This window comes from Garra rufa, chromosome 17 (genome assembly GCF_049309525.1).
Source record: "Garra rufa chromosome 17, GarRuf1.0, whole genome shotgun sequence".
Classification (NCBI taxonomy): Eukaryota; Metazoa; Chordata; class Actinopteri; order Cypriniformes; family Cyprinidae; genus Garra; species Garra rufa.
Window position 1 is genome coordinate 43,477,466 of NC_133377.1, and position 26,541 is coordinate 43,504,006.

Sequence of the window (26,541 nt, forward strand, 5' to 3'; positions counted from 1 at the left end):
CTGAAGCGACGACCTCCACCACAAACTGACATGTGGGATCAGGGGCCACGAGAAACGGAGCCAAAACGAAGCGGCTCTTTAGGTTGGTGAATGCAGAATCGGCTGCGCTAGACCACCTGAACGTAGTCTTGGCGGAGGTCAAAGCGATCAGAGGCGAGGCTAGTTGGCTGAAATTGCGAATGAAACACCGGTAGAAATTGGCGAACCCCAGAAACCTCTGCAGGGCCTTGCAGGAATCTGGGGTTGGCCAATCCACCACAGCCTTAACCTTGTCGGGATCCATACACACTCCCTCGGACGAGATGATGTACCCCAAAAATGGAACCAACTGTGCATGAAAGACGCACTTTTCCGCCTTGACAAAAAGCCCATTCTCTAGCAGCCTCTGGAGCACCCGGCTGACCTGCTGAACATGTTCCTGGAGAGAAGAAGAAAAAAATCTATATGTCGTCCAGGTAGACATATATGAACTGATCTACCATATCTCTCAGCACGTCATTAAAGAGTGCCTGAAAGACCGCAGGGGAGTTGGACAACCCGAAGGGCATGACCAGATATTCGAAGTGGCCCCTGGGGTTATTAAATGCAGTCTTCCACTCATCCCCCTTCCGAATACGGACCAAATGGTAAGCGTTGCGTAAGTCCAATTTGGTAAAAATGGAAGCTCCCTGCAACTGCTCGAAGGCTGAAGACATCAACGGCAAAAGATAAGTATTCTTTACCGTGATATTGTTCAGCCCTCGGTAGTCAATACACGGTCGCAGTAGTCCATCCTTCTTACCCATGAAAAAAACCCTGCCCCGGTGGGAGAAGAGGAAGGGCGGATGAACCCCGCTGCTAGAGAATCAGAAATATATTTCTCCATGGCCTCCCTCTCAGGAGCAGACAATGAGTATAACTTGCCCTTAGGCGGAGACGTACCTGGCACTAGATCTATAGCACAGTCATAGGGACGATGAGGAGGAAGAGAAGCAGTCCTGGACTTACTGAACACTTCCTTCAGGTCAAGATACTCCTTGATTTTCATCTGCTAGAACATGTTTGTAAATTGCTAATCGTACTAGAATAATGCTAATCATGCCAGAAACATGCTAGTATCTTGTTAATCATGCTAGAATCATGATACTAACTTGCTAATCATGCTAGTAACCTGCTAATCATACTACATTTATGCTAGTGACATGCTAATCATGTCAGAAACATGCTAGTAACATGTTAGAATTATAATAGTATCTTGCTTATGTTTTTACCTTGCTAACAATGTTAGAATCATGTTAGTACATTGCTAATCATGTTAAAATCATGCTAGTACCTTGTTAATCATAATAGCAACATGATACAAACATGCAAAACATGCTACTAACTTGTTAATCATGGTAACATGCTAGTAATTCCCTAGCAACCACCCAGAGTACCTTAGCAACCACATAGCAACACCCTAGCAACCAACCCAGGTACCTTAGCAACCACTCTAGCAACACCCTAGCAACAACCCAAAGTAACTTAGCAACCACATAGAAACACCCTAGCAACCACCTGGGTACCTTAACATCCACATAGCAACACCCTATCAACCGCCCAGAGTATCCTAGCAACCAACCCAGGTACCCTAGCAACCACCCTGGGTACCCCTGCAACCACATAGCAACACCCTAGCAATGCTAGCAACTTGCTAAGTCATGCTAACAACATGTTAAAACATGTTAACAAAAAGCTTTGACCCTGTTTGCTTGCCATCTAGTGTCTAAACTTCAAGCTTTTGAAACTACTTATTTAAAACTACTTTAAACTTTTTGTCTAGGCTTTTTCAAGCCAAGTTTGTCTACAAACCTTACTCATCTAGTTTCTAAATGAAATATTTATTTGTTAAAGAATCCTTTACAAATAAACGGGAGATTCCAGACCAGGTTTGGTGAAACTACTCTAATTATTTCTGCCGTCAGGATCCTTCAGATCTCCATTAGTATCTTTATTAGCAGCTGCCTGTATTGTGCGGTGTGTTAGATAAGATTTTAACAATAATTGTAGTTCCACTGGATTGTAAACGTGATTATGGGCCTGTCCTGACCGTAAGTTCACAGGTAAAACAGAAGATCTCTATTAGATCGAAGAGCACAGTATATCAGCATCTGATAATTATTAGTTTAGCAATCAAAGATAAGCGCTGTAAAAACTTGAGCAAGGACAAACTGTTCTTAAAATACTACAACGCGTTCAGTACCAGAAATGATGCAGATAACACACGTGTAGGCCTGGGCGATATGGACAAAACATTATCATATGATTTTTCATATCAGTCAATATCGATAATTATATCCCAATAAAATATAGATCTTTATTTATTTATTTCAGTGAAAGATGTAAAAACCAGACCATTAATTGAGGTTCTAAACAGCTTTTTATTGTTGGATTCTTGAATTAGGATGCAGATGTAAATTTATGCTCATTATAAAAAACAGTAACATCTGTACAAAATGGTCATTTTTCATAAGGTGAAATTTAATTAATCTGACTTCCAGTTTTATTAAAGTTAATCATTGGTTTTCCATAGTAGCATGCATTTAAATCATGATAACCACAGTTAAAACCACATATAGCACCTCAATACCATGGTAAAAATATAACAATATGGTTTCTAGGCATTTGTTTGAAAAATAGTAGCCGAGATACACTTAGAATAAATGCACAAACGCTAAAGCTTAACTGCAAAATTACTGTAATTCTGTTTAATACGTCAACATTAATAATTTAATAAAATAAACAATTATATTGAACATTTATCAAACTCTGGTTATCATTGTATTGACAAAATTATATCTGTATAATTATCATTGTTTTATTGCAAAGTAATTTTATTTCTTTATCCCGTTAATACATGCTAATTTAATAAAATAAACATCATATGGAACATTTATCAAACTCTTGTAATCATTGTATTGACAAAAATTATATCTGAATGTGCGCAGCTTCTGGTTTCATTTGGTTTTCATTCTCCAGTTATTTTAACAGTTTTGCAGACATAAACTGCCATATTATTTAAATTTATTATCATAACACATTGGTTTGTATAACAAATACTTTCACCACACTTTACTATTCCAGCATAGTGGCTAATGATCCAGAAGTCTTGCACATTTACTGAAAACAGTTAAATAAGGCAAACAGAGACAATCATGCCATTAAAAACAACCATTGTTATTAAATACGTAAGTATTATATATATATGTATATATACATGGCAGAAAGACTTGAGTATATTATACAAATCCAATATCTGACGTCTTTAACGTTAAATGTTATCCATAAAATAGGAACTTCATTTGGTCGCAGCCTCAATGTTCCATACAATCTATTGTATTCATACTTATTTCTTTTTCATAAATGCTGTCCTCTTCTTTGGTTTCCTTGTCGTTTGAGCAACATTTCCACACAGCTCGGATGATGGCGACTCCTGGGATGCTTAGACAGGGAATGCCAGCTAGGATGAAGATGATTGCGCTGATCCAGCTAGGATACGTCACTTCGTTAAGAGTTGGAAAATTGTCCTGTTAAGACAGAGAGGAGCTTAGTCTTCATATATTAGTACATCAACACCTCTCAAGTTGACCTCTGAACTCATTTTGCTTCCACTATGTATCTGTAAATTTAGTGTGAAATGTATGAAAATGTTTCTACCATGGGTTCAATAAATAAACCAATATAACAATATATATAACAAAAGCTGTTTATTTCTCTCAATTCTGTGATGCAATTCCTGATAATGTTGTCTCTTTGCACGAAGACCATAGAGGTATTTTTCTAGGCGTGTTCCCTGAACTATACCTGATTATATAGCTATTTTTTGTGTCCACTCCTGCCAGCTCCCGCAAACATTCTAATATTGTATATAATTTTTGCACTATCAATATGCAAAATGTATTCAACAGCTTTCAGCTACTATGGCAGAGAAAAATCGAATCATCACAAAAAAAAATCGAGCATCACAAATCAAATGATTGAGATCAGGATTTCAAATCGCGTGACACAAACTATTTGTTTGTGATTGGAACTTCAGAGCAGGTTGGCGAACGGCTTGATTTAGGTCGGAACTTCGGAGCGGGTTGGTGAACGGCTTGATTTAGGTCAGAACTTCGGAGCGGGTTGGTGAACGGCTTGATTTCGGTCGGAACTTCGTTGCCGGTTGTTGAACGGCTTAATTTAGGTCGGAACTTCGTAGCGGGTTGGCGAACGGCTTGATTTAGGTCAGAACTTCGGAGAGGGTTGTTGAACGGCTTAATTTAGGTCGGAACTTCGTAGCGGGTTGGCGAACGGCTTGATTTAGGTCAGAACTTCGTAGCGGGTTGGCGAACGGCTTGATTTAGGTCAGAACTTCGGAGAGGGTTGGCGAACGGCTTGATTTAGGTCGGAACTTCGGAGCGGGTTGGTGAACGGCTTGATTTCGGTCGGAACTTCGTTGCCGGTTGTTGAACGGCTTAATTTAGGTCGGAACTTCGTAGCGGGTTGGCGAACGGCTTGATTTAGGTCAGAACTTCGGAGAGGGTTGGCGAACGGCTTGATTTAGGTCGGAACTTCGGAGCGGGTTGGCGAACGGCTTGATTTAGGTCGGAACTTCGGAGCGGGTTGAACGGCTTGATTTAGGTCGGAACTTCGTAGCGGGTTGGTGAACGGCTTGATTTAGGTCAGAACTTCGGAGCGGGTTGGTGAACGGCTTGATTTAGGTCAGAACTTCGGAGCGGGTTGGTGAACGGCTTGATTTAGGTCGGAACTTCGGAGCGGGTTGGTGAACGGCTTGATTTAGGTCGGAACTTCGTAGCGGGTTGGTGAACGGCTTGATTTAGGTCAGAACTTCGGAGCGGGTTGGCGAACGGCTTGATTTAGGCCGGAACTTCGGAGCGGGTTGGTGAACGGCTTGATTTAGGTCGGAACTTCGGAGCGGGTTGGCGAACGGCTTGATTTAGGCCGGAACTTCGGAGCGGGTTGGTGAACGGCTTGATTTAGGTCGGAACTTCGGAGCGGGTTGAACGGCTTGATTTAGGTCGGAACTTCGGAGAGGGTTGGCGAACTGCTTGATTTAGGTCGGAACTTCGGAGCGGGTTGAACGGCTTGATTTAGGTCGGAACTTCAGAGCGGGTTGAACGGCTTGATTTAGGTCGGAACTTCGTAGCGGGTTGGTGAACGGCTTGAATTAGGTCAGAACTTCGGAGCGGGTTGGTGAACGGCTTGATTTAGGTCGGAACTTCGTAGCGGGTTGGTGAACGGCTTGATTTAGGTCAGAACTTCGGAGCGGGTTGGTGAACGGCTTGATTTAGGTCGGAACTTCGGAGAGGGTTGGCGAACTGATTGATTTAGGTCAGAACTTCGGAGCAGGTTGGTGAACGGCTTGATTTCGGTCGGAACTTCGTTGCCCGTTGTTGAACGGCTTGATTTAGGTCGGAACTTCGTAGCGGGTTGGCGAACGGCTTGATTTAGGTCGGAACTTCGGAGAGGGTTGGCGAACGGCTTGATTTAGGTCGGAACTTCGGAGCTGGTTGGCGAACGGCTTAATTTAGGTCGGAACTTCGGAGCGGGTTGAACGGCTTGATTTAGGTCGGAACTTCGTAGCGGGTTGGTGAACGGCTTGATTTAGGTCAGAACTTCGGAGCGGGTTGGTGAACGGCTTGATTTAGGTCGGAACTTCGGAGCGGGTTGGTGAACGGCTTGATTTAGGTCGGAACTTCGTAGCGGGTTGGTGAACGGCTTGATTTAGGTCAGAACTTCGGAGCGGGATGGTGAACGCCTTGATTTAGGTCGGAACTTCGGAGCGGGTTGGCGAACGGCTTGATTTAGGTCGGAACTTCGGAGCGGGTTGGCGAACTGCTTGATTTAGGTCGGAACTTCGTAGCGGGTTGGCGAACTGCTTGATTTAGGTCGGAACTTCGTAGCGGGTTGGCGAACTGCTTGATTTAGGTCGGAACTTCGGAGCGGGTTGGCGAACGGCTTGATTTAGGTCAGAACTTTGGAGCGGGTTGGCGAACTGCTTGATTTAGGTCGGAACTTCGGAGCGGGTTGGCGAACTGCTTGATTTAGGTCGGAACTTCGGAGCGGGTTGGCGAACTGCTTGATTTAGGTCAGAACTTTGGAGCGGGTTGGTGAACGGCTTGATTTAGGTCGGAACTTCGGAGCGGGTTGGCGAACGGCTTGATTTAGGTCGGAACTTTGGAGCGGGTTGGCGAACGGCTTGATTTAGGTCGGAACTTTGGAGCGGGTTGGCGAACGGCTTGATTTAGGTCGGAACTTCGGAGAGGGTTGGCGAACTGCTTGATTTAGGTCGGAACTTCGGAGCGGGTTGGCGAACGGCTTGATTTAGATCGGAACTTCGGAGCGGGTTGGCGAACGGCTTGATTTAGGTCGGAACTTCGGAGCGGGTTGGCGAACGGCTTGATTTAGGTCGGAACTTCGGAGCGGGTTGGCGAACGGCTTGATTTAGGTCGGAACTTCGGAGCGGGTTGGCGAACGGCTTGATTTAGGTCGGAACTTCGGAGCAGGTTGGCGAATGGCTTGATTTAGGTCGGAACTTCTGAGAGGGTTGGCGAACGGCTTGGTTTAGGTCAGAACTTCGTAGCAGGTTGGTGAACTGCTTGATTTAGGTCAGAACTTTGGAGAGGGTTGGCGAACAGCTTGATTTAGGTCAGAACTTTGGAGAGGGTTGGCGAACGGCTTGATTTAGGTCAGAACTTTGGAGAGGGTTGGCGAACTGCTTAATTTAGGTCAGAACTTTGGAGAGGGTTGGCGAACGGCTTGATTTAGGTCAGAACTTCGGAGCAGGTTGGTGAACGGCTTGATTTCGGTCGGAACTTCGTTGCCCGTTGTTGAACGGCTTGATTTAGGTCGGAACTTCGTAGCGGGTTGGCGAACGGCTTGATTTAGGTCGGAACTTCGGAGAGGGTTGGCGAACGGCTTGATTTAGGTCGGAACTTCGGAGCTGGTTGGCGAACGGCTTAATTTAGGTCGGAACTTCGGAGCGGGTTGAACGGCTTGATTTAGGTCGGAACTTCGTAGCGGGTTGGTGAACGGCTTGATTTAGGTCAGAACTTCGGAGCGGGTTGGTGAACGGCTTGATTTAGGTCGGAACTTCGGAGCGGGTTGGTGAACGGCTTGATTTAGGTCGGAACTTCGTAGCGGGTTGGTGAACGGCTTGATTTAGGTCAGAACTTCGGAGCGGGATGGTGAACGCCTTGATTTAGGTCGGAACTTCGGAGCGGGTTGGCGAACGGCTTGATTTAGGTCGGAACTTCGGAGCGGGTTGGCGAACTGCTTGATTTAGGTCGGAACTTCGTAGCGGGTTGGCGAACTGCTTGATTTAGGTCGGAACTTCGTAGCGGGTTGGCGAACTGCTTGATTTAGGTCGGAACTTCGGAGCGGGTTGGCGAACGGCTTGATTTAGGTCAGAACTTTGGAGCGGGTTGGTGAACGGCTTGATTTAGGTCGGAACTTCGGAGCGGGTTGGCGAACGGCTTGATTTAGGTCGGAACTTTGGAGCGGGTTGGCGAACGGCTTGATTTAGGTCGGAACTTCGGAGAGGGTTGGCGAACTGCTTGATTTAGGTCGGAACTTCGGAGCGGGTTGGCGAACGGCTTGATTTAGATCGGAACTTCGGAGCGGGTTGGCGAACGGCTTGATTTAGGTCGGAACTTCGGAGCGGGTTGGCGAACGGCTTGATTTAGGTCGGAACTTCGGAGCGGGTTGGCGAACGGCTTGATTTAGGTCGGAACTTCGGAGCGGGTTGGCGAATGGCTTGATTTAGGTCGGAACTTCTGAGAGGGTTGGCGAACGGCTTGGTTTAGGTCAGAACTTCGTAGCAGGTTGGTGAACTGCTTGATTTAGGTCAGAACTTTGGAGAGGGTTGGCGAACAGCTTGATTTAGGTCGGAACTTCGGAGAGGGTTGGCGAATGGCTTGATTTAGGTCGGAACTTCGGAGAGGGTTGGCGAACAGCTTGATTTAGGTCGGAACTTCGGAGAGGGTTGGCGAATGGCTTGATTTAGGTCGGAACTTCGGAGCAGGTTGGCGAATGGCTTGATTTAGGTCGGAACTTCGGAGAGGGTTGGCGAACGGCTTGATTTAGGTCAGAACTTTGGAGAGGGTTGGCGAACGGCTTGATTTAGGTCAGAACTTTGGAGAGGGTTGGCGAACTGCTTGATTTAGGTCAGAACTTTGGAGAGGGTTGGCGAACGGCTTGATTTAGGTCAGAACTTTGGAGAGGGTTGGCGAACTGCTTGATTTAGGTCAGAACTTTGAAGAGGGTTGGCGAACGGCTTGATTTAGGTCAGAACTTTGGAGAGGGTTGGCGAACGACTTGATTTAGGTCGGAACTTCGGAGCAGGTTGGTGAACGGCTTGATTTAGGTCAGAACTTCGGAGCATGTTGGAGAAAGGCTTAATTTAGGTAGGAACTTCAGAGCATGTTGGAGAAAGGCTTGATTTAGGTCGGAACTTCAGAGCTGGTTGGCGAATGGCTTGATTTAGGCCGGAACTTCGGAATGGGTTGGTGAACGGCTTGATTTCGGTCAGAACTTTGGAGCGGGTTGGCAAATGGCTTGATTTCAGTCGGAACTTCGGAGCGGTTTGGCGAATGGCTTGGCGAATGGCTTGATTTAGGCCGGAACTTTGGAGCGGGTTGGCGAATGGTTTGATTTTAAGACTTCACCTCTTTCTGGCAGTTTTATATTATTATTTATATATTAGAAATTAAATAATTTAGAAATAAGATGAAAGTAGCAATGTAAAAATGTGTAGTATGTGCATATAGTCCCATGCATACCGATTCAGGGTCCCACACACTGTAGGTCAGCTCTTGGCTAACTTTAGTGACAAAGTAGAAGATCAGAATGACCAGGATGATGATGGGGCTGAGGAACCGCCACGTTATCTGCCAGAAGATGTTGGGCTTGTGTCCCACCATGAACTCAAGGTCCCTGTTAAACCTGGAGAATAAAGAGTGAAAGCTTGCTTTAAAACATCTGAAGCAAACATCTATCCAAACACAAGCTGTTACCATTTATTGCATGAATCAGAACAGAAACTGGAAAAAAATAAACATAAATGGTTTTAATTTCATGTTGGCTTTTACCTGTCAATCCCATAGACGTAAACCACAGCGATCAGCTCGCAGAGGGCAATTACCAGCAGAGGAATAGAGCCGGCATAGCCGTCAAACAGAGCCAACCAGTAGTTACCAGACGACTGGACGAATACAAGCGCCGCCACGAAGGAAATGACACACGTCAGACCTGAAAAACACCAGCAGGTCAACAGATGTTCTTTTGTTGTAATTGGAATCCATTTGTTTTGATCTGTTTACCAGTGAAGATTTCTTTAGGCCACTTTTTTGGGAGCAGGTTGAGGTCCTGCAGGGGCACCACGACTCCTTCGATATTCCCGAACATGGTGGACAATCCCAAACAGAAGAGCATGATGAAGAACAGCACTGACCACAGAGGAGAGATAGGCATCTTAGTGATGGCCTCAGTGAACACGATGAAGGCCAGACCGGTTCCCTCGACTCCCTGAAACCAAACGCAGGTCATATGTTCATCTGGAGATCTTTACTTAGATTTTGGAAGATTTGTATTGAACATGGAAGATTAGTAATGTGTGGTTTGTGCAGTACCTCGCTGAGGAGCGTCTGCATGTCGCAGGTCTTCAACTGGAGCTCCTGAAAGATGGCTGGTGCCGTGCTGTTGAGATGCTGAATGTAACTGTCGTAGTTGCTCTCAGTGATGTTTCCCTCCGGAAGATCGAACGTGTTCATCAGCGTCAGGATGTTACTGTCAAGAAAGTATAGTACATAGAGGTGACGCTTCTGTTCTCAAACATTTGGGGTCAGTAAGAGTTTCTGAAAGTCTCTTCTAATCAAAAATACAGGGAAATATTATTACAATTTTAAATAGCTGTTTTCTGTGTGAATATATTGTAAAATGTAATTATGTTGACTTGAGAAAGCCAGCTTACTGATCTGCTATTTAAACTTCTTCTGAGACTAACATTTCTAGAAACATGCTACCATACTAGCAACATGCTAGTAAATCGCTAATCACACTAGAAACATAATAACAACATGCTAGCAACATGCTAATCATGTTAAAACCTGCCAACTACATGTTAATAATGCTAACAACATGCTGATCATGCTAAAAACATTTTAACATTATGCATATAATGTTAAACTACCAACATGCTAGTAACTTGTTAATCGTGTAAAGAACATTCTAACAACATGCTAGTAACTTATTGATCATACTAAAAACATGCCAAGAACATGTTAACTACATGTTAATCATGCTAACAACATGCTAATCATGTTAGCAACAAACGAGTATCTGTCTATCGCTAATATTTCTAATCTATCCTTAAAACTACTTTAAATTTCAAACTACTTAAAACTGAAAACCTTCAAACTTCCCCTGCTGAAAAAAACAGCTAAAACCAGCCTAGGATGGTTGGCTGGTTTTAGTTGCTAAAGCCAGGCTGGTTAGGCTGGTCTTAGCTGGTCAGGCTGGGAGACCAGCTAAAACCAGCTACTTCCAGCTTAAATCAGCTAAGACCAGCCAACCAGCCTAGACTGGTTTTAGCTGTTTGTTTTTTTTTCAGCAGGCTCTAGCTTTTAAAACTTCTTGTTTTAGATTTCTCAAGCCAACTTCAAAGTTTGTCTTCAACTTTTTTTATCTAGTTTATTCCTGTGATCGAAGCTGAATTTTTAGCATCATTACTCCAGTCTTCAGTGCCTTCAGAAATCATTATCTTATGCTGTGCTGCTCAATAAACATTTCTGATTATTATAAATGTTGAAAACAGTTGTGCTGCCCAATATTTTTGTCCAACCCTAAGGACGTACTGTACCTCTCCAGACATGTGTCGTACTTCTCCGTAGCTCTGAAGCCGATGATGGAGTAAATGACGGTTGCGGAGTAGACGGACGTCAGACCGTTGATGATGGATATGGTGACGGCATCTTGCTCACAGTTATTGCTGATGGAAAAATAATAATTTTACACAAAGTAACAACAACATAAGCTGCAGTATGTGAGTTCTTTTCCAAAACCTAGTGAGCTGCCTACATACAGTGGTGTGTACATAAAGTGTTGGCCCCCCCGTTAAAACATAACTGTGGTTTCTCACACCTGAGTTCAGTTTCTCTAGCCACAGCCAGGCCTGATTACTGCCACACCTGTTCGCAATCAAGAAATCACTTAAATAGGACCTGCCTGACAAAGTGAAGTAGACCAAAAGATCCTCAAAAGCTACACATCATGTTGAGATCCAAAGAAATTCAATGGCAAATGAGAAAGAAATTGAGATCTATCAGTCTGGAAAATGTTATAAAGCCATTTCTAAAGCTTTGGGTCTCCAGCGAACCACAGTGAGAGCCATTATCCACAAATGGTGAAAACATGGAACAGTGGTGAACCTTCCCAGGAGTGGTCAGCCAACCAAAATTACCCCAAGAGTGCGGCGACGACTCATCCAAGAGGTCAAAAAAGACCCCACAACAACATCTAAAGAACTGCAGGCCTCTCTTGCCTTAGTTAAGGTCAGTGTTCATGACTCCACCACAAGAAATAGACTGGGCAAAAATGGCCTGCATGGCAGAGTTCCAAGACGAAAACCGCTGCTGAGCAAAAAGAACATAAGGGCTCGTTTCAGTTTTGACTGAACACATCTTGATGATCCCCAAGACTTTTGGGAAAATATTCTGTGGACTGACGAAACAAAAGTTGAACTTTTTGGAAGGTGTGTGTCCCGTTACATCTGGCGTAAAAGTAACAGCATTTCAGAAAAAGAACATCATACCAACAATAAAATATGGTGGTGATATTGTGATGGTCTGGGGGTGTTTTTCTGCTTCTGGACCTGGAAGACTTGCTGTGATAAATGGAACCATGAATTCTGCTGTCTACCAAAAAATCCTGAAGGACAATGTCTGGCCATCTGTTGGTGACCTCAAGCTGAAGCGAACTTGGGTTCTGCAGCAGGACAATGATCCAAAACACACCAGCAAATCGACCTCTGAATGGCTGAAGAAAAACAAAATGAAGACTTTGGAGTGGCCTAGTCAAAGTCCTGACCTGAATCCTATTGAGATGCTGTGGCATGAACTTAAAAAGGCAGTTCATGCTGGAAATCCCTCCAATGTGGCTGAATTACAACAATTCTGCTAGGATGAGTGGGCCGAAATTCCTGCACAGCGCTGTAACAGACTCATTGCAAGTTATCGCAAACAATTGCAGTTGTTGCTGCTAAGGGTGGCCCAACCAGTTATTAAGTTTAGGGGGCAAACACTTTTTCACACAGCACCATGTGAGTTTGGATTTTGTTTTCCCTTCATAATAAAAAACTTGATTCAAAAACTGCATGTTGTGTTTACTTGTGTTATCTTTGATTATTATTTACGTTTGTTTGATGATCTGAAACATTAAAGTGTGACACATGCAAAACAAAACAAAAAATCAGGAAGGGGCCAACACTTTTTCACACCACTCTAGGTAACATCGAGGCTTTCTTGGCCAGTACTAAAACAGTACTAAAATATGAATGTTTGTATGTTTTGTAGCTTGTGTTTCAGATGACTTACTGGACCGAGTTGTAGCTGGAGAAGGAGATGAGTCCTCCAAACGCCAGAGAGAAGGAGAAGAGCACCTGAGCTCCAGCGTCTAGCCACGTGGTTGGGTTGATCAGCTCATTCACCTTCAAGAGAAAAGCAGACCCATCAGAGCTGCTGGGGTTCAGTGAGTTAATATACAATCACACACACACACAGGGTTAACCAGTGAACGTACGTCTGGAGTGAAGAGGAACTTGATTCCATTCACAGATCCTTTCAGCGTCAGCGCTCGTATCAGGAAGATGGTGAGAACCAAGTATGGTAGCGTGGACGTGATGTACACAGCCTGAGAAGAGAAGGGGATGATAGATTTACAGGATATTCCACTGCGCTCACATTCATTTCTACAGTGCATATCAAAAAATACACATTGACTCACTAAAATAATAATAATAATGCAATTAAATTAAAGTAAATTGAAATATTACTGAAGTAGTACTGAAGTTGAAGTACTAAAATTACAATAACAACAAAAAATTATTAATAAATTAATTAAAGCTAAATGGGGAAAAAATATAGTATTTTAAAATGAGAAATGTTGCCTCAGAACTAATTGAATTAAAATGAAAGACTAATACTACAATATTTTACTATATATATATATATATATATATATATATATATATATATATATTACAATATTTTACAATATTTTAATACTTACAAAATTTACAATAGGGTGCATAACAACAAAAATTAAATTATAAAATTAAATTAAAAATATTGCTTTGAGAATGAATTAAAATAATATAGAATATTTGTTGTACTAAAACTGCAATAAATTAATTAAATTAAAATAAATAATAATAATAAATGATAATAAATAATTAATCTAAATTTAGAATTGTTGATTTGAGAATTAACTTAGATTAACAGTAGTACTACAACTGCAGTGAATAAATTAAAGCAATTAAATAAAAATAAATATCAATATTTTTACAAAATATAAAAAAACATTCATCTAAATTTAGAGTTGATTTGAGAATTAACTTAAATAAAATGGATTAGTTGTAGTACTAAAACTGCAATAAATAAATTTACAAAGCAATTAAATTAAATTCTGATTTAATAATTCTGATAAAATATGTTTTACAATAGCATGCGTAACAAAATCACAAAACGTACACTTCTAAATGAGAAATGTTGATTTGAAAATTAACTGAGGAAAAAATGGTTTAAGAGTACTTAAATTACTACAAATAAGATAATTAGAATTTTATTCAGATTAATTCAGTTCAATGTTGATTCATGTAAGATCGATAACAGTGTCAATGTTGCAAGGTTTTAATTATATAACAGAACATTTCCACAACTGTCAATGTTTTGTATAAGTTATGTAAATGTTAAAGGTGCCATAGAATGAAAATCTGTGTTTACCTTGGCATAGCTGAATAATAACAGTTCAGTACATGGACATGACATACCATGAGTCTCAAACACCATCATTTATAAATATATAAATCTAGTGTTTGCAAAAGACCACTGAAAAATAGGCTAATCCTAACCTAACACAGACTATTACGTAATAGTCCCTGGTTCATTAATAGTCATGCCCCCAACATTTGCATAGACCAATCATCAGAAGTTCTGCAGCTAGGCTATTGTGGAAAAACAAAGTGAGGACAATAGCGAAAATGGCAGATCTCAGGAATAAATGTTATGTTCCAGGTTGTGCAGGAGATGTTAAGTGCAGGGATGGGTTGGTGTCTGTAACTTACTCAGAAAGGCAAGGAAAACAAATAAGGTGATCTATAAAATAAGGCGAGCCACTGAAGGGACACGGTTAGCTTCTTGCTAGCGCTAGCCTGTTACATTGCAGTACATAAGATTTGACTTACAACATAAACAAGGAGAGATGACTGCGCTGACGATAGCGAATGATTTGCAGATCACTGCTGACAGCATCTAAACTTGTCAAATGTGGTAAGTACTGCCGCTGTAGTATAAAGTTACACAGAGCGCGTCAATCGCTGATCTCAAAAGTGAAACTAAAAAGTTATCGTGCATTCAAACAGCAGTTTCAATGCCCCCCGCATATTAAAGGTCCCATATTGTCAAAATCGAAATTTCCTGGCTTTTTTCATGATAACTGAGGTCTAGGGGCTATGTAACTCCCATATGAGTTTCAAAACAGTCAATCCACAGTAAACTGCACACAGCCTGCTTAAAATAGCTGTTCATTTTCACGAGCCGCTGTGACTTCCGTAACGATGTGACGTCCGACCTACTCAGTCACCGCCTTCAGTCACCACCCCGAGCACCAATCACGTCCCACCCTCCTTTAGTCAAACCCAGACAATATCGTGTCCATAACATTGCTAAGCAACAACAACACAAAAACAAGTGGAGAAAACCCTGTTCAGTCGATAGATGTCAAGCTACGATCATTACACAGGCTTCAGAACAACGTGAATATAAGAGACCAGTGGCACGTCAACTTCAGCCTCTTTCACACAGAGATTCCGGTAAATACACGGATAATGTGTCCCACGATTTGTTCCGGAATTGTTTAATTTGGTTCATTCACAGTTGTTTTCCGGAATCTGTGCGTGCTTTACACACAACCCATAAAGACATGTGACGTTTGGATGTGAGATGTAATGCGACGCGTACGTTTCACTAAACTGAAACTAACCTGAACAAACTGTGCTTCAGCGCTGATAGTGCGGAGCTGGCTCTGCCCGATCGCTGCTTCGTTCCACTTTGCACGCATTTTTTCGTCGTGAAGAGTCGCATGATAACGTGCATCATCACTACAACACTGCCTTTATGGTTCTGGCTTTTGTTCACACAGTGCTCGTATCCGTATTTTTCCAGAATCAGCGTGCATTGTGAAAGGGGCTTTACTAAAGCAGCAGTTATGTAGCTTGCTTACTGCATTCGGTGTTTGAAAAAGAAAGAAACATTAATGATCATTCTGAAATATCCTGTTTGAGTATCAGCAAGCTAGGCTCTCTCTATGGCTCTGGGCTCGGCTAAAGCATACATGACCGTAGTTAACTCTCAGAAGAGAGGCTCATGAATATTAATTAGATGGGCCAAAATCGACCTGTTTTTGACAGAGCTCCTAAAAAAGGAGCTGTAAAATATATTGAGATGGATTTTGGCACTTATACCGCAAATATATATTCTTAAGGACATCAACAACTAAAATAAACCTCCAGAAATGTGTACAATATGGGACCTTTATTAGCGACTCGAGCTTCGTAATTAAATATTTATTTTCCTCCATGTGTTTCCTTCCTGCTGTGTGAGCCAGCCACTCTGTGAAACAGCCAATCAGAGCAGAGCTCCTCATTATTATTCAGGAACCTTCCAAATAAGGTAATAACAGACCATTTCATTCTAGGGACAAATCATAGGGTACATGGACTTTCTGGACGTTTCTGGAGAATTTCTGCCCTTTCCTATGCCATATACCTTCTATGTAGATATCAGAGAACAATTTAAAGGGATAGTTCACCCAAAAATGAAAATTTGATCTTTATCTGCTTACCCCCAGGGCATCCGAGATCTAGGTGACTTTATTTCTTCAGCAGAACACAAACGAAGATTTTTAACGAAAACCGGTGTAGTCTGTCAGCCATATAATGGACGTGGATGGTCACCAGACCTTTAAAAGTAAAAAAAAAAAACATGCACAGACAAAACCAAATTACACCCTGCGGCTCGTAACGATACATAAGACAGGAAACGATCGTTTTTTGCAAGAAACTGAACAGTATTTATATTATTTTTTTTACCTAACACTGTAAGATGAAATCGGTGAAAAGTCCCGGATGAGTTTGTGCAAGCAAACTCAATCTTCTAGCTTTAAGTCGGTTTGAACAATCAGGATAAGCGCAAGTAATTACCATTTTGAATAGCTGCTATACCCACAATCTCTGTGCTCTGTGTAAACAATGAGTGTCGTATACAAGCGACAGATCGCTTCCGGTGTTTGCGTATCCTACGCCAGAGCGCTACACATGTAACGTGCCTGATGCTAAACTCGTGCTCAGGACAGATGGACGTGGCTGTGTATTAAAGGTAAAAAGTGATATAAATACTGTTCAGTTTCTGTGTCTTAGGACATCAGTGTATCGTCACGAGCCGCAGGGTGTAATTTGGATTTGTGCATGTTTTTTTTTTTTTTTACTTTTAAAGGTCTGGTGCCCATCCACGTCTATTATATGACTGACAGACTGCACCGGTTTGAGTTAAAAATCTTCGTTTGTGTTCTGCTGAAGAAACAAAGTCACCTACATCTTGGATGCCCTGGGGGTAAGCAGATAAAGATCAAATTTTGATTTTTGGGTGAACTATCCCTTTAAAATATTGTATCAAAGCATTCTATGGCACCTTTAAGATAAAACATTGTTAAAGTAACATTTATGTATTTTATTCATATTTAACATGGGTTCTCATCTCACTGAGAAAACATTCTTAGAACAATGTTCTTGGAGTATTTTCATGATGATGTGTTCTACTTGATGAACGTTCTGAAAACATTCTCTGAACATCTTTATGATGTTACTGATATTTGCTGAATGTTAACGTTTGTGGAATATTGCAAAAAAAAATTTAAGAATGTTAGAAAATGAGTTAAGTTTTGTTGTGATAACCTTTTAAATAATGTTCTGTTCACAACAAGAGCACTGAACAGTTTTAGAAACATTATAAATCAGTGTTTGCACAGTGTTTTGTGTTGAAGGTGGGTCTGTGGTTACCTTCCCGGTGGTCTCGATGCCTCTGATGCAGCAGACGTAGAGAACGGTCCAGGCGCAGAACAGACACAGCACCAGCCACCACTGCAGACCGCCAGAGTCCTCGATCGCTGCTGAGCTGTTCAGAGTCTCTCTGTACCAGAAATAATCCACCGGAGAACTGTGCGCGCATTCTGGCTCCAGATCTGCACCAGAGACATCCATCAGATCTACCCTTATTTGATATGGGTTTGTTCAATTGAAATGATATAATATACACTACCGTTCAAATGTTTGGGGTCAGTAAGTCTTGTAATAGTCTTTAAAGAAGTCTCTTCTGCTCATCAAGGCTGCATTTATTTGATTAAAAATACAGAAAAAAAAACAGTAATATTGCAAAATGTTTTTACAATATAAAATAATGTTTTTTATTTTAACATACTTTAAAATATAATTTATTCCTGTGATGAAACGCAGAATTTTTATCAGCTGTTACTCCAGTCTTAAGTGTCACATGATCCTTCAGAAATCATTCTAATATGCTGATTTATTATTAGAATGATCAATGTTGGGTAATATCAACAGTTGTGCTGCCAAATATTTTTTGGAACCTGTGATTTTTTTTTTTTTTTTTTTTTTTCAGGATTCTTTCATGAATAACAAATTTCAAATGTACAGTGTTTATTCAAAATATAAATATTTTATAACAATGTAAATTATTTATTATTAACTTTTAATAAAGTTTTAATTGTTTACTTAATACATCCTTTGAGAATAACAGTATTAATTTATTTTTAAAAAAGAAGAAGAAAAAAAAGAAACTATTAAAATGTACTGACCCCAAACTTTTGAACGGTAGTGTATATTGTGTTTATTTCAATTTGAGTCATTTTAATACTCCAGCTGAAAATTTAAATTATTTTCTTGCAACATTCCTAATTTTAACATTTAGGTTTTTATGAAAGCATGTTTTTAACATGATTAGTATGTCGTTAACATGTTGCTAGCATGTTTAGTCTGTTTATAGAATGTTTAGCATGATTAGCATGTTGTTAGCATGTTTTTAGCATGATTAATTAGCATGTTGTTAGTATGTTTCTAGCATGTTGTTAGCGTGACCAGCTAGTTTCTAGCATGGTTTGCATGTTTAACATGTTTAGTCTGTTTCTAGAATGTTTCACATGATTAGCATGTTGTTAAAATGTTTTGCTAATCATGTTTGAGCATGTTTCTAGCATGGTTTGCATGTTTAACATGATTAGTCTGTTACTAGCATGTTTTAACATGATTATCATGTTGTTAGCATGTTTCTAACATGTTAGCATGTTAATGTGATTAGCATGTTGCTATCATGTTGTTAGGCCTGTTTCTAACATGTTAGCATGACCAGCATGTTTCTAACATGGTTTGCATGTTTTAGCATGAATAGCATGTTGCTATCACGTTGTTAGCCTGTTTTTAACATGTTAGCATGTTAATGCGATCAGCATGTTGCTATCATGTTGTTAGCCTGTTTTTAACAAGTTAGCATGTTGCTATCATGTTGTTAGCCTGTTTTTAACATGTTAGCATGTCAATGCCATTAGCATGTTGCTGTCATGTTGTTAGCCTGTTTTTAACATGTTAGCATGTCAATGCCATTAGCATGTTGCTGTCATGTTGTTAGGCCTGTTTCTAACATGTTAGCATGACCAGCATGTTTCTAACATGGTTTGCATGTTTTAGCATGATTAGCATGTTGCTATCATGTTGTTAGCCTGTTTTTAACATGTTAGCATGACCAACCTTTTTCTAGCATGGTTTGCATGTTTTAGCATGATTAGCATGTTGCTATCATGTTGTTAGCCTGTTTTTAACATGTTAGCATGTCAATGCCATTAGCATGTTGCTATCATGTTGTTAGGCCTGTTTCTAACATGTTAGCATGACCAGCATGTTTCTAACATGGTTTGCATGTTTTAGCATGATTAGCATGTTGCTATCATGTGGTTAGCCTGTTTTAAACATGTTAAAATGTTAATGCGATCAGCATGTTGCTATCATGTTGTTAGCCTGTTTTTAACAAGTTAGCATGTTGCTATCATGTTGTTAGCCTGTTTTTAACATGTTAGCATGTTAATGCGATCAGCATGTTGCTATCATGTTGTTAGGCCTGTTTCTAACATGTTAGCATGACCAGCATGTTTCTAACATGGTTTGCATGTTTTAGCATGATTAGCATGTTGCTATCATGTGGTTAGCCTGTTTTAAACATGTTAAAATGTTAATGCGATCAGCATGTTGCTATCATGTTGTTAGCCTGTTTTTAACAAGTTAGCATGTTGCTATCATGTTGTTAGCCTGTTTTTAACATGTTAGCATGTTAATGCGATCAGCATGTTGCTATCATGTTGTTAGCCTGTTTTTAACAAGTTAGCATGTTGCTATCATGTTGTTAGCCTGTTTTTAACATGTTAACATGTTAATGCGATCAGCATGTTGCTATCATGTTGTTAGCCTGTTTTTAACAAGTTAGCATGTTGCTTTCATGTTGTTAGCCTGTTTTTAACATGTTAGCATGTTGCTATTATGTTGTTAGCCTGTTTCTAACATGTTAATGCGATTAGCATGTTGCTATCATGTTGTTAGCATGTTTCTAACATGTTAGCATGACCAACCTTTTTCTAGCATGGTTTGCATGTTTTAGCATGATTAGCATGTTGCTATCATGTTGTTAGCCTGTTTTTAACATGTTACCATGACCAACCTTTTTCTAGCATGGTTTGCATGTTTTAGCATGATTAGCATGTTGCTATCATGTTGTTAGCCTGTTTTTAACATGTTAGCATGACCAACCTTTTTCTAGCATGGTTTGCATGTTTTAGCATGATTAGCATGTTGCTATCATGTTGTTAGCCTGTTTTTAACATGTTAGCATGACCAACCTTTTTCTAGCATGGTTTGCATGTTTTAGCATGATTAGCATGTTGCTATCATGTTGTTAGCCTGTTTTTAACATGTTAGCATGTCAATGCCATTAGCATGTTGCTATCATGTTGTTAGGCCTGTTTCTAACATGTTAGCATGACCAGCATGTTTCTAACATGGTTTGCATGTTTTAGCATGATTAGCATGTTGCTATCATGTTGTTAGCCTGTTTTTAACATGTTAGCATGTTAATGCGATCAGCATGTTGCTATCATGTTGTTAGCCTGTTTCTAACAAGTTAGCATGTTGCTATCATGTTGTTAGCCTGTTTTTAACATGTTAGCATGTTAATGCGATCAGCATGTTGCTATCATGTTGTTAGCCTGTTTCTAACAAGTTAGCATGTTGCTATCATGTTGTTAGCCTGTTTTTAACATGTTAGCATGTTAATGCGATCAGCATGTTGCTATCATGTTGTTAGCCTGTTTCTAACAAGTTAGCATGACTGGCATGTTTCTAACATGGTTTGCATGTTTTAGCATGATTAGCATGTTGATATCATGTTGTTAGCCTGTTTCTAACATGTTAGCATGTTAATGCGATTGGCATGTTGCTATTATGTTGTTAGCCTGTTTCTAACATATTAGCATGTTAATGTGATTAGTGTGTTGCTATCATGAATTCAAGTGGCTTTGTGGCATTATTCATAAAAGCTTCAAGTGAACGATTTGAATAGTTTGGTTATCAATAACACTGATTTTGATGTGATGCTGCAGGTTTACCCGTCCTGTTGGCGTTAACGGGACACTGACTCCATGGCAGCGGGTCCTGCAGTGAGTTGAAGAAGTACCACATGACCCAGGCCATGATGGTGTTATAGTACATCCCCACGATGAAGGACGCCAGCATTGACGCTATACCTGAGAGAAAACACACGGAAGAAGGTCTGGTTTCTGAGCAGCTGAAGTGATTCCTGCAGTGGGTCTTTCAGGAGTCAAGGTCATTTCCCAGATAGTTGTCAGTCAGCGAGGGGTTTATGGGTTTGTGACTCACCCACTCCAGTCAGATGCGGGTTGATGGATCTCCAGACGCCGACGCTGCCCTTCCTCAGTCTCTGGCCGACGGCAAACTCCAGATGAAGCAGTGGGATTCCCTCCAGAACCAGGAGAATCAGGAACGGGATCATAAACGCTCCTAAAAACCAACAGCAGGTGCAGCAAACACACTAACATTAGAGCGGATTATGCTAAAACACTCTGCTTGCATTCACAGATTTTTAGGAATTCTTGTAAGATTAAAGAATTTGCGAGAAATTGTGATATTAATGTCTACAAATGTTTAATCTTGTGTATTACTTTTCATTTATTTTATTTAGCAGACACTTTTATCCAAAGCATCTTACAATAAAGGAACATGTATTTATTTATTTTTATTTTTATTTATTATTTACATTTCTGCATTTGTCAGATGTTTTTGTTTAGACGTGTTTATCCAAAGCAACCTACAATAGAGGAATATTTATTTATTCATCTGTTTTAAATTTTTTGTTTATGTCTGTCTGTCTGTCTGTCTATATATCTTTCTCTTTTTTTACATGTATGCATGCATGCATTTAGCAGATGCTTCTATTCAAAGCAACTGACATACAGTATATGTATATATATATATATATATATATATATATATATATATATATATACACACACACACTTTGAATTAATATTTTAGTAATATTTTTATCTGGTATTCACATTTATGCATTATGTCCACAATTGTCATTTTATTAGTTTTATTTTATATCAATATTTCTCATTTTAACACTGAAGATTTTCATTTAATATTTATTTATTTATTTTTATTTTATTTCACCATTTTAATCTTTTAAGTTTTTCATCTAATTTCATGTGATTTTATTTTATCAATACATTAATTTTAACATTTAATATTAAATATGTTTATTTATTTTATTGATTATTAATATTTTACTCTTTTATCAGGTATTCACATTTATGCATTATGCCCACAATTATCATTTTATTTGTTTTATTTTATAACAATATTTCTCATTTTAACACTGAAGATTTTTATTTAATATTTATATATTTTTTTATTTCACCATTTTAAACTTTTAAGTTTTTCATCTAATAGTTAGATTTTATTTTATTAACACTTTAATTTTAACATTTAACATTTAAATATATTTATTTAATTATTTATTTATTTTCACTTTAAATATTAATATTTTACTGTTTTATCAGGTATTTACATTTATGCATTTTGTCCACAATTCTCATTTTATAGTTTTTATATAGTAATGTTTATATCAACATTTCTAATTTTATCAGTTTTTATCTAATATTTATATTTAAGTTTATGTCTTATTTAAGTTTATGTATTTTAACATTTATACATAACATTCATATATTATTATATATAATATAATATAATATAATATAATATAATATTATATTTTGTTTAATATGTTGCTTTGTATTATTTGTTTTATTTCTAAATTCATCACTGAAGATTTTCATTTTAGTTTGTAATATATTTTATTTTATATTAACATTTTAACAATTCATTTTATATCAACTTTTATAATTTTAACATTTAAGGTTTTAATATAATATTTATATTTTATTTTATACGTTGTATAAAATATACGTTGTATATACGCTTTATGCCTTGTATTGTTTGTTTTATTTTATATCAACATTTCTAAATTTAACACTGAAGATTATATTAACACACTTATATTTATTTATATTTTTATTTCATTTCATTTCAGCATTTAATGTTTAAAGTTTTTCATCTAATAGATTTTGTTTGATCAACATTTTAATTTTAACATTTTTTTTTTTTATCACACTTTCAATATTAATATTTTACTCTTCCATCAGGTATTTACATTTATACATTTGGCAAATACTTTTATCCAAAGTGACTTAAGTGGGTAATAACCAATTCTTTGTATTTATACTTACATTTTCTTACTGAATTACAATATAATACAATTATAATAATTTTAGAGAATCGTCAAATTTAAGATTTTAGCTTTAAAATTATTTTTGTGTCAGCATTTTAACATTTAATTTTTTATTAACCTTTATAATTTTAACATGTTAGGTTTTAATATAATATTTAAACTTTTTTCATTTTAATGTTTCTTTGTATTAATTGTTTTATTTTATATCAACATTTCTAATTTGCACACTAAAGATTTTAATTTAATATTTATATTAAATAAATATTTAATATTTATATTTATTAATGTTTATCATTAATTTTAATTTTATTTAATTTCAGCATTTTAATGTTTTAAGTTTTTCATCAAATAGTTTAATTTTAACATTAAATGTATTTTATAATGTACTCTTTTATCAGGTATTAACATATGCATATTATGCATTACTTTTATCCAAAGTGACTTAAATTGGTAATAACAAATTTATTGTATTTATATATATATACATTTTTAATGAATTATAATATAATACAATTATAATAATTTTAGGGAATCCTCAAATTTAAGAGCTTTAATGTGATTTTTCTTTCTAAAATAAGTGATTTCTTTGTTGGATCCTCTCAGGTTATTTAATGACTCCAGGTTTATTTAATTGCTATACATTAACCTCATTACTCATTGATACTAATCTCTGGCCCAGTAGCAGAAACTGACTTAGACTAACTAAAGATACTTTAAAAGCCAGTTACATAAAAAGGTAAATTGGTCTAATTTGAGATTGAAAAGTAAGTCTATTATGCCTTAATGAAGTTCTACTTGGTCAAACTAGTTTTAAATCATTACACAGGGTTTCTGTGGCTCCTAAAATGACTTCAATCTGAGCAGAAAGACTCAATTTAATAAAGTTGTGGCATTAAAAGTTGAAGTGCAATCAAAAAATTGATCTTTCTCAGTATCTGTCTTGTTTTCCAGTCTTGCTCAATTAAATGCATGTATGTTTAAAACAGGGAATCCTCAAATTTAGGAGCTTTAAGGTGATCTTTCTTTCTGAAATAAGTGATTTCTTTGTTGGATCCTCCCAGGTTGTTTAATGACGCCAGGAATATTTTATTGCTATACATTAACCTTATTACTCATTGATACTAATCTCTGGTCCAGTTGCAGAAACTGCTGCGACTAACTAAAGGTACTTTAAAAGTCAGTAATAAAAAGGTAAATTGGTCTAATTAGAGATTGAAAAGTAAGAGTATTATGCCTTAATTAAGTTCTTCCAGAGCAGAAAGTCTCAATTTAATAAAGCTGTGCCATTAAAAGTTGAAGTGCAATCAAAAAAATGTATTTCTTTCTCAGTATCTGTCTTGTTTCCAGTCTTGCTCAATTAAATGCATGCATGTTCAAAACAAGAACAAAATCTATCATGTCTATCCTTGTGTAATTTTACTGTTTTATCATGTATTTGCATTTGGCAATACTTTTATATACATTTAATGAACTTAATGAATTATTATTATAATACAGTTATGATAATTTTAGGGAATCCTCAAATTTAACAGCTTTAAGGTGATCTTTCTTTCTAAAATAAGTGATTTCTTTGTTGGATCCTCTCAGGTTATTTAATGACTTCCGGAATATTTAATTTCTATACATTAATCTTATTACTCAGAAGTTGCAGAAACTGCCTTAGACTAACTAAAGGTACTTTAAAAGTCAGTTACATAAAAAGGTAAATTGGTCTAATTAGAGATTGAAAAGTAAGTCTATTATGCCTTAATGAAGTTCTACTTGGTCAAACTAGTTTTAAATCATTACACAGGGTTGCTGTGGCTCTTAAAATGACTTAAATCTGAGAAGAAAGTCTCAATTTAATAAAGTTTTGGCATTAAAAGTTGAAGTGCAATCAAAAAAAATGATATCTTTCTCAGTATCTGTCTTGTTTCCAGTCTTGCTCAATTAAATGCATGTATGTTCAAAACAAGAACAAAATCTATCATGTCTATCCTTGTGTAATTTTACTCTTTTATCAGGTATTTGCATTTGACAATACTTTTATATACATTTAATGAACTTAATGAATTATTATTATAAAACAGTTATGATAATTTTAGGGAATCCTCAAATTTAAGCGCTTTTAAGGTGATTTTTCTTTCTAAAATAAGTGATTTCTTTGGTGGATCCTCTCAGTTTATTTAATGACATTAATACATTAACCTTATTACCCATTGATACTAATCTCTTACCCAGTTGAAGAAACTGCTGAGACTAACTAAAGGTACTTTAAAAAGTTCATTAATGCCTTAATGAAGTTCTTCCAGAGCAGAAAGTCTCAATTTAATAAAGGTGTGCCATTAAAAGTTGAAGTGCAATCAAAAAATTGATATCTTTCTCATCTATCATGTCTTGCATGTGCTGTTTAACTGCTCAACATTTATATTGCATTTCAAAAGAAATGATTAACAAGTAAAGCAATATTTAGAGAGAGTAATTGGTAGCTACTAATTGATTATTTACCCAACACTGTCCATAATGAGTTTGATTAGGAAATCAATTCTGCTTCATGCAACAGCTATCGTGAGTTCCTCATCTGTTTGTCCTCCTCACCTCCTCCGTGGCTCTGGCAGAGGTATGGGAACCTCCAGACGTTCCCCAGCCCCACACAGAAGCCCACACAGGTCAGCATATATTGGGTTTTGTTGTCCCACTGCAGCCGCTCTCCAGCCTCCTCCACCTCCAGCTTCTCCAGCTCTTCGTGAGACGGGATCCGGTCATCCAGACCTGGGTTGGGGAGCTTCAGCTTCAGCCTCATGTCTCACGTCTTTGTCTTTCAGGACTGAGCTCCTCAGGGAAGTGCTGGAGATAGTGTGAGATGTGATAGTAAGGGGGATCTCGTTATTAATGACCTTTAGCACACCGTCTCGGGACGTTTTAACTGTTCTGTCAGCAAGATAAAGGCCAGGATGAAAGATGAATCTCTCCTGCTGCTGGTTAATGTGTAATGTTGACTCACGCCTGGGTTATTTCTGACTGTCAGACGCTGGAAACCAATCAAGTAAATAGTTTCAATTATTCTGTTCTAGTGTCATTCAGAGAACTTCCAATTGACCATATGCACGAATGACTTGCTTGTTTAGTCAAGCCAGCTCAGTCATTTCCGGTCAACTGTACTGTGCCGTAATATGGGCGTACTTTGTTCGTTTTCTCTACATAATCCACTCACAATCGAAGAAAAGTGTTGATTGTCTAAGAGGACCAAACGTCCATGTATACCGTTTCAAGAATGACAAATGCCAGTTTAAAAAAAATGTGAGTAAATCGGCTAAATATGCGCGATTCATTGCTATGATTGACA

At 38.3% G+C, this 26,541-nt stretch overlaps 1 protein-coding gene across 1 annotated transcript; it reads right to left on the reverse strand.

Moving 5' to 3' along the window:
* Nucleotides 1-2,379: 2,379 nt before the first annotated feature.
* On the reverse strand, nucleotides 2,380-26,297 carry LOC141289230 (sodium-dependent neutral amino acid transporter B(0)AT1-like). The gene is made up of 12 exons (XM_073821325.1): nucleotides 25,794-26,297; nucleotides 21,284-21,424; nucleotides 21,013-21,150; nucleotides 17,348-17,529; nucleotides 12,814-12,924; nucleotides 12,609-12,721; nucleotides 10,877-11,005; nucleotides 9,648-9,804; nucleotides 9,339-9,543; nucleotides 9,108-9,267; nucleotides 8,799-8,961; nucleotides 2,380-3,545 (listed from the first exon to the last, which is right to left on the reverse strand). Exons 1-12 carry the CDS (start codon nucleotides 25,996-25,998, stop codon nucleotides 3,333-3,335), a joined length of 1,917 nt encoding a protein of 638 aa, XP_073677426.1. The 5' UTR covers nucleotides 25,999-26,297; the 3' UTR covers nucleotides 2,380-3,332.
* Between the last annotated feature and the right edge of the window lie 244 nt (nucleotides 26,298-26,541).

What these genes read in the sequence shown, in the direction of transcription:
- LOC141289230 (XM_073821325.1), bottom strand. Translation starts at nt 25,998, where the DNA reads ATGAGGCTGAAGCTGAAGCTCCCCAACCCAGGTCTGGATGACCGGATC. An exon ending in CTGCCAGAGCCACGGAGGAG is followed by an intron (nt 21,425 to 25,793) that starts GTGAGGAGGACA and finishes GTTGGTTTTTAG; the next exon opens with GAGCGTTTATGATCCCGTTC. An exon ending in GTGTGTGGGACCCTGAATCG is followed by an intron (nt 3,546 to 8,798) that starts GTATGCATGGGA and finishes CTGTCTTAACAG; the next exon opens with GACAATTTTCCAACTCTTAA.